Here is a 9,120-nt window from a genome sequence, read left to right as displayed (position 1 = left end):
TAGTTATTGGAGTCCTAAGAATTTGGATGTTGTGTGTTTGGAAATGAACCCATTACAAAGTTCATGCAGTTTAAGATGTAAAAGGTTAAATTGGAAGTCTTGTGCACCCACAATTAATGATTTAGTCCTGTAATGCTTTGTTTAAAATTCAGGTGGTAAAACAACAAATAACAAAACCTACTGTATGATCGTAAGCACACTTTATCCATAACTACTCTAGTTATCACAATAACATTTTTAATATATGCATTTAACAATGAAATATTTACAGAAAAAGACACATGAATGCTGAGCATTCACACAATAAATACACAAAAAATTCAATGGAAAACAGCACAAATAATAATAAAAAAAAAAAACGAATGTACAAGCGCAAAACAAGTAACTTAAGTACATGTCAAAACCTCAAGTCAATTTCTGGGGCGCCAGCAGCCTCGGAAATATTTGTGGTTTGGAATTTATACATACTGAGGTTGGTATAAGTAATCCACTTTTGTTCTGGCTGAGGCATGGCCCTGCTTCCCCTAAACAACCGCATTACCCATAATGCACATAGTGTCTCTCCAACAGCAGTCGATAGGAGTTTACAGATTCCTTTCAGAGAGAATTGGGGTTTGTGGTTTAACCTCTGTCTCACAGTAAGTGGGTCACACCACTCCTCTTTGGTCCTCGTGAGAGCGCTGGTGGAAGGCGAAGGAGACGGCCGCGTCCCAGGCGGCCGAGAGCATCGGGTCCTTCAGGCCCCTCTTGTCCGAGCAGTGCTGCCAGAGGGACAGGTCACTAGTGCAGTCTGCGTCCTCCGGGGGAGGCCGCACCTGGCGCCCGTTTACGCAGCGCTTGCAGCGGAACCTGAGGAGATGATCAGATCATTGCTCAGCAAAGCTCGGCCATGAATCAATGGATAACTCCCTAATAATGCAACAGGATAAATGCCAGAGAGGTCTAAAAGGTATTTACTTAAATACATATAAAAGTATTTAATGGTCATGTGTGTGCATTGTTCCCTTAAATATGTGGTAGAAAAGGAATGGGGACTGCTGAAATGGGTCATTTAAAGGCAAAATGCCATTGCAGATGTGTCTTTTTTGTTATATAACATGTTTAAGGGACAAGTTATTTTGACTGTTCAAGGTCATCCAGTGATAAGACAACTACTGACATCTCTAAATGGCCAAATCAGAAATAATTTAGACTATAACTTTTGTTAACCAAAGTAAACCACTAAATTCATATTTCATTTTGAGTTATTAAGTCAGATTAACAGTTTATGGTACTGTTGTGACTCGTACACCTTAGGTGACCAGTTAAGCAACATGAAAAGCATTTTAAATCATTACTTTAAATTGCGACAATAATAGGTCCCTACCGGTCATGCGTGTCGCTGGTGGTCTCCTCGTTGAGGGAAAAGAGCTCTCGCAGCTCTCCAAGGGAGAAGTGTCTCTCCACGTCCTGCTCCTCGTCCACCACACAGCTGCTAAGGGCCTTCTTATGGGCCTGCCTCTGCAGGATCTTCTCCTCAATAGTACCCGTCTGTGTGAGCACACACACACACACACACACACACACACACACGCGCACACAAAATGCAGGCAAAGACCTCTATGAATGCTGGAAAATTAAAAAAAGGATAGTCAGTCAGAGTATTCATAAAGTTTTTTAACTCACGGAAAGCAGCCTGTAGATGAAGCAGGTCTTCTTCTGCCCATCCCTCCACACACGGGCCATGGCCTGTTCGTCATTGGCTGGATTCCAGTCGGGGTCGAACATCACCAGCCGGTTGGCTCCAATCAGATTGAGGCCACATCCTCCTGCCTTGCTGCTCAGCATGAAGATGAACTCGGGATTCTGAGGGAGGGGGAGATGTGAGTGAAGGAAGGACTTCAGGAGGAAAGGCTTTTACTTTTACTTCATTCAGGCATGACAGAAAGGATGATCAAGATACTTACAGAAGGACTGTTGAACCTCTCCACTATCTTTGCCCGTTTCTTGATAGACATGGTTCCGTCCAGGCGAACATAGAGGTATCTAAAGTACAAAGACATTTTTTCAATGCTGATGTACAAAGCAAACGACACACAACCAAACAAGAAACGTCTAAAGAAAAAGTCTGAAGAGTAGCCATGAGACAGGTGCGAATTTCTCCCACCTTCGAGTTCGACATAACTTCTCGAAAAGGTCCAGAGTTTGGGTGTAGTTGGAGACCAGTACCACTTTATCGCTTGTTGTACTTTTTGTCATCGCAAGTATGTAATCCAGCACCAGCATTTTCCCTGCAAGAAAAACGATTACATCATCAGTGTTTAAGCATTTGTTATGGACAATGCATGAAAGGCCTGTTTAAAAATAAGTAAAAGCCACAGGTATTTCACAAAGTGACCAAGCATCCCTTGCACTCAGGTATTTTCAACAAAATCTTAACATCAGTCAGATCACTACTAGGACCTACAACAGACTACAGCAGCCATGAGCCAGAATGTTTTACCATGACATTAAAAACTCATGTCAGTCAAAAAGGCTAACACTGCAAAAAGGTTTACCAGAGAGCTGCGGCTCCACAGCTTTTGTGCTGTAGCCAGATGGGAAGAGATCCAGGGCCCCCTCAAAGCCCTCCTCTCCCTCCACACACTTGTCATAGATGAGAGAAGGATCTAAGAACAACAGAGGGAAAATACACTAAAGTATGTTCCGTTGGGCTGATCAATAGTTCAAAATGAAGCACATACATATTATAAAAAAATAGACAAAGAGAGTGAGTGAGTGTGTGTGTGTGTATATGTATATATGTATGTATGTGTGTGTGTGTGTGTGACACTGTTGTGTAAGTGTGAGCACTCACGGTTGCAGAGTTTCTTGAGCGAGGTGATGGAGGAGAGGGAGGAGACACTGATCTTGCCCCCCTGAAGGCTTTCCACAGGCTTGGCCTGCCGCAGGAAGCGCTTGTACAGCTCACTCTGCAGAGGGGTGAGTCTACAGGTACACAGGACACAGGACGTGTTAAAAAACACAACCCAATCCCAATCCCAATCCCAACCCAAGTGTCAGGGTCACGCCCCCACTTATGACTACCGGTATATACCAAAATGTTTTGCTTCTGCTCTTCATTTGTAGATGTAACTTTTATCAACTTGTACCATACATTCAACTTGTACCATACATTCAAAGGCATATTTTTCCAAATGAATTAGATTTGCAATGTACACCAGTCATACCTGCAACAGACAACCTGCTCTATCTTCACTGGGAGATATTTGGAGAGTATGTCTGAAGTCCTTCTAATCAGGCATCTGAAAAACACACAAAAAAAATCAAATCAAGCCATATTTCCCAGACTCGAGGACTCACTATAGCTCCAGAGGGGAAAAAATATGCTATTCTTCATTAAAGCAGGAAAGACCCTTGTTCAGCCAAAAGGAGAAAAGACTGACCTGTTCACAATGCTAATAAGCTCTTTGAGTTTCTCCTCTCCAGTGGCCCTATCCTTATCGCTGGCGTCTGCATCACGACCCTTCAGGATGGGAAGCTCAAAGCGCTTCTTAAATTCCTGCGCAGTGCCTGAGTGTGCCAGAGGAGCAGGGAATACATGAGAAACAACACCAAAGACGGCAAAGAACGGGAGGGTCAAAGGTCACTAGTATTTGCCAAAGTTGGCTCCAGACTCAAACACACAATGATTACTTACCAAGGATTCCGGCATTGACAAAGTGCACCAGGCTGAAATATTCTAGCAGGTCGTTCTGAATGGGAGTGCCAGATATGAGCACTCGTCTCTGGGAATTCATGGCATTCAGTGCCTGGTAGGTCTGGTTGTCTGAGTTCTTCAGTCGGTGACCCTAACAATAAATCAAGCAACCGTTGAGGTGATGCTGAGCATTTACAGTTAAGGCTGTAATTATTTATACCCACGATGCCAATTTTGTATTTAATTTGATTTCTTAATTGAACAAGAAAACACAAAACACAGGTTTTTTCATTTACATATGCTGAGCATGTTAATGTAGTAGAGGAAACTGAAGTATGGAGCTGTTTATCCAGTGTAGTAAGCAGGGGAAACTAGCTTACCTCATCGCATATGACCAGGCCGACTTTTCCCTTGTGCAGGACTGCAGCGTGCAGACGGAACGTTTCATATGAAATGATAAGGATCGGAGAAGGCACCCTCAAGCCATGCTGTGCATTGAAGCGCTCTACCAAAGTAAAAGTAAAAGTCACATTTACACACAAAACACATTAGAGGCCACTAAGGGCCAACCAGCACAGTCTGCAAATCTTTGCTGGTGACTTACCTAGTTTGCGATCAATCTCATCTTTTGAGCCGCCATCAATAGCCAGCGGCTGAACACGTCCTCCCAGCCATTTGCCGACTTCATTGTACCAGTTGCGCACCAAGCTAGAGGGAGAGACCACGATGGCCTTGTCTATCTCTGGTTTACAGTCTGGGCTCTGACGCAGCAGTGTCCACATGAGGGTGATGCACTGCAGAGTCTTGCCCAGACCCATCTCATCCGCCATGATGCAGCCAAATGAGTCAGGGATACGTCTCCCTGTCACGCAGTCCCAAAGGAACTTTACACCCTGTTAGATCAAGCAAAACGGTATATGTTCATATTTAAAATGTGTCTGAAAATGTCCTGAAAGCCTTGAATGTCCTGAAATGGCCTTAAATCATCAGCCATGACAAATGTTTACCTCTCGCTGATGAGGCCTAAGTACTTTGCCAAGCACTGGATCCACAACAACGTGAACAGGAAGTTTGTCTCTGCAGAGAACACATATGAAATAACAACTTACGTCACTGTCATCATAACTACTAAATGTCCTTACATTTAGGATGCTCATCTCTCTCTCAAACTTTTAAAGACAAAACACAAAGAGATCAACATAGATGTGTGATACAAACAAGAGAAGAGCAATAACTCACTTGTCAGCTTTGATCATGTCATGGGCACTCAGAACCGGTGGCTCATAAAGAACCAGTGCGTCCACCTCAAATGGGTCATGAAGCGCCTTCCTGACCCCAGCCCGCTTCAGGCCCAGAGCTCGTATTCCCAGTGCACCTGCAAAGATGCCACTGAATGACCTCTCAATGCTGATAATACATCAGGTGAAAATTCACATTGAGCTGAACTGAACTGTACAGTGAGGGTGTATTGCAAGTACCTGTGTAGTTGGCTATGGGAATTTTGAATGGCCTTGAAAGGATGCTGCGAATAAAGGCCTCCTGCAATAATCAACAAAAAATGTAAGGTATTGTGTTAAGTGCCTGCACACTGCCCCAACAAATGCCAACAAACACCAAGTGTCAGAGTGCAACATCAGTCTGTGTTTGTTGGATGGACTTGTTTGAGTTTGACATGTCAAAAAGTAATTCTTGTCAAATTATTGTCTGTGATGTGTGAAGACGGAAGTTGGTTATTGGTCATTTTAACGACTGCAGTCAACATGTTGAGGTTTGTTGAACATTGTCTGGGCTGTGTCCAAGCCCCTTTCAAAAAAGGACTAGCGAATCCGATCATGAAGAAATCATACAGAACACCACATTTGGACAACTTACGTGCTGACCGCTGTCCACACATACTGGTCGATTGGTTAACTGTGTGAGAGGTTTTCTGTATGGGGAGATTAAGTTCTCTCGGCAGTCCGGATCTCCCTTTCTTCTCTTCCTTGTCTGCAATGGAACAAATCATTCTGCTCACTGTCATTGTCTAGTGAAGAATGACGTGTAGCTGTGCTACAGAAAGCAAACTTGCAGTGTGTTTAACTTGTCGCCAACACACTTACTGTTACCTGTTCAGGATTCCAGTCCTCGTCGTCGTCGGAATCACCACTTCTTCTTTTGGCAACTTGACTTGGTGCTAAGCTTCTTCTCTACAAGACAATGATCATCACTAAAACTCCTGATCAAGCTGACTTGATGTGATGAGTAACGACTGATTTTATAGTTTTACCAGCTATGCTAACTTTGAAATGTAAAATGTAAATCAGGTTTATAGGCCAAGTAACATCATGCAAATGAAATAACAACGTAAAATGCCCACTTACCATATTCTCTGATTATGACTGAGACACAAACTGAGACACACTGAGCGAGACACAAAAACAGAACTTAAAATGTTTTGTCGCAAAGCTTTATGTCCAAATGGGATGTTAGCTAGCTGGTTACCAAGCTTGTCTTAACATAAATTAGCTAACGTTAGTTGGGTTAACTAACGTTAACTCTACAAACATTGCCTATGTAGTCGACCATGCCTCTTAAAATAACCATAAACACAGCAACACAAAACAACGTTGCAATTCTTCGTTATACACGATGAGAGAGGCAAAGAATAACTATACAACATATCAGGAGATTAGCACATCTCCTTCTGTTTACAAAACGCTGTTGAATCTGCCGCGCGCAAACCTGGTTACGGAAACTTTGATGGCTCAAAAGACATTTCGCGAAGTGCCATTACAATGTTACATTGTTACATCAACCCTTTCCTCTTTTCGTAAGCTACTAGTAGATTCACCGTTACAATACAATGTAACGTTTACAATGTGCTGTGTAAGCTATTTATCAAATATGGCAATATTTTTTTCACGTGTTTAGTCCATAGACTGTATAAAATAGGCTTAGTCCCAAAAAATATTAAAGAGACGTAGAGTCTCTTATTGACCAACAGGGGGCACACACAGATAAGATGTTCCATAGCCGTATAGAATCATATTACTGTAATATAGTAAAAGTAAGTAAGTAAGTAAAATGTATTTGAATAGCACATTTATACATAGCTTGTACTGACCAAAGTAAATAATAAATAAATAAAGTAAATAAAAAATAAAATAAAATAAAATATATACAAATAAAATACACATACATCTACACATTTAACAAGGAACAGCAGGGTACAAAAAGCAAGCATAGTATGTTAGAGGGCAGAGAAGGCCAGAGGGTACAGGTGGGTTTTGAGCCTTGAATTAAAAGCAGTGATGGAGGGGACAGTTCTTATATCAGGTGGCAACTGATTCCACAAGCGTGGAGCAGCGACTGCAAAGGCTCTGTCGCCTTTAATGCTTACGGCTCTGAGATATTACCGAGCTTTATTGTAGGGCTATTGGAGTGCATTTTCTTTTGACAAACGTGAGCAACAAATACCTATGTTACCTAGCCAAGTCAATACATTTATGACTCTATAATCAGCTACTTACATGTAGAATTCAGAATTACTTGTTAAGTGCATTACAACATGTTATTTGTCATATATTAATATGAAGTTTTATTGCACCTCATTGACCTTAAGTATATAAAAAAAAATTCTGTGCATTTGCACGTTTTTAGTGACTGGACTATAGCCTAAGGTACTGCAGCTAGATAGGTTTTAAACCGTGATCATCTGTGTGAATAGACATCTGTGTCACGCTTGTGTTGTGCTGTGCAGCAGTTAATGTTTCAGTTTCTAAAAGGCTGATGGAGATTGCCCATTCAGACTGCTGATAAAGCTCACAGTTTCCATAAACCAACAGGGGTTTCCCAGCAACATTTCTCTATATGGACCAAGGCCATGGAATGCTGAGAGATGTGATGGGCGTTGATGCAATCAAGAGGTAACCCTCGTCCTGCCCCGCAGTGGTGTTGCAATGTTAGGCCAGCACATTGTGGTCCTGCAAAAGACACCCCCACAAGATGTTGAGCATGCAGGTGAAAGTGCTCACAATGAGAGCCAGTGGCACGATACGCTTCAACACTCTGGCCCTTATCTCATCTCTCATCATCGGGACTAAATTCCATCAGTGTCATAACCTTCCATATATAAAGCACTGCGTGCGATGGGGAGATATGAAGTCCTCAAGTGGCCCATGCAGTGATCAGGTCTGATTGTGAGGATGTGGGTTTTTTTGGTCACCCTAAATTTTAAAACAGTGATCCCTCATTGTTGCTGTCCAAGTGTGGCCAGATGTGAACGCCCATCCTCTGGCAAAACTTGGATCAGTGTATGTGTGTGTGTGGAGGTAGGTCTCCGCGACTCGTTCAGGGCTTGGTTGTTTTGTTTAACCTCGCTAGTAACAATAATCTATGTGCTTGGGAGGCCCAGGGCTTTGTGCAGGCCATCCTTCACCCTCCATAGAGAAGTCCTTGAAGCAGATGTTTGGTCACCTGTGCCATGGGACAGTGTTGATAAACAGTCTCTGAGGCAGAAGATCGGAATCAAGTGCTAATGCCCTCTCTCCACACCAAGCCCCTTCTCCTGTCTGTGCTTTGTATAAACAGTGTATCACATTCAGCTCAGGGCCTGGACGGGTAGGATAGTGTCGTGAAGCGTCACCAGAGTCTCTGTCTGCCCTCCCAGGTGAGAGGGGTGCCTTATCTGACAGGCTCCGACAAAAGAAAATACTGCAATCAGAGTTTGATGGTGTGCGGATAAGAGAACAAAACGGGGCTTATGTGGTAGTTTACAGAGACGTGCAGAACCGCGTGTGAGCTTCGCGCTTCAGAGAAGGCTCTGTGTGGGAACTCCTTTCTTCAACGGGCCACATCTATAGAGGAGCATGTTAAACCTATGGCACATTCCAAACCCCATGTCAAACTAAATAAAGACATACCCACTCATGTTTTGATGGTGGACCATTGATTTATTGTTAAGAAACAAGAAGTCTGTGGTTGATTGGAAATTCACTACGTGATGTGAAAAGAAACAACATACAAGGCTACTGTTCTCAACACGTTTTGAAGAAGGCTTTATTTGCTGGTCATTTTTAAATAGCTTGCTTTAGACATTTCTCGGGAGGGAAACAGCAATGTATCATAGTGTATATATGTGTGTATATATATACACACACACACACACACACACTTTGGAAGACTTAAATGGAACCTCTATTGGTCTCTCTGACAACATGACACCTCAAGGCATGGCTAGTTTATGTAACATGCTTATGATATGCATGTACCCCATATTTCTCATTCGTTATGCTTTTATAGATGGATACAAACACACACTCGATTTGTCTCTCAGGATATTTTAGTGTGTATTCTACAACAAGACCTTGGTGTCCTATTCCCTAGTCATCTGTCAGTAAATATAGGCTTTCAGTCATGTTTCTATGTGTCTACCAGCTATTCTTGTTAATTTGTTAACCACA

General features: G+C 42.5%; 1 protein-coding gene across 1 annotated transcript; it reads right to left on the bottom strand.

The window, feature by feature from the left end:
- Positions 1 to 60: 60 nt before the first annotated feature.
- rad54l (RAD54 like) lies at positions 61 to 6,391 on the bottom strand. Its single transcript, XM_042056387.1, has 18 exons — positions 6,040 to 6,391; positions 5,785 to 5,865; positions 5,552 to 5,665; positions 5,158 to 5,218; positions 4,919 to 5,054; positions 4,687 to 4,756; positions 4,284 to 4,572; positions 4,060 to 4,184; positions 3,680 to 3,830; positions 3,426 to 3,552; positions 3,210 to 3,284; positions 2,837 to 2,967; positions 2,538 to 2,648; positions 2,147 to 2,270; positions 1,947 to 2,025; positions 1,666 to 1,845; positions 1,367 to 1,530; positions 61 to 849 (listed from the first exon to the last, which is right to left on the bottom strand). Exons 1-18 carry the CDS (start codon positions 6,040 to 6,042, stop codon positions 648 to 650), a joined length of 2,223 nt encoding a protein of 740 aa, XP_041912321.1. The 5' UTR covers positions 6,043 to 6,391; the 3' UTR covers positions 61 to 647.
- Between the last annotated feature and the right edge of the window lie 2,729 nt (positions 6,392 to 9,120).

The sequence above is a fragment of the Alosa sapidissima genome, chromosome 12 (assembly GCF_018492685.1).
Source record: "Alosa sapidissima isolate fAloSap1 chromosome 12, fAloSap1.pri, whole genome shotgun sequence".
Taxonomy (NCBI): Eukaryota; Metazoa; Chordata; class Actinopteri; order Clupeiformes; family Clupeidae; genus Alosa; species Alosa sapidissima.
The sequence above is the reverse complement of the archived record's forward strand: the minus strand, read 5'-3'. Positions and strand labels throughout refer to the sequence as shown.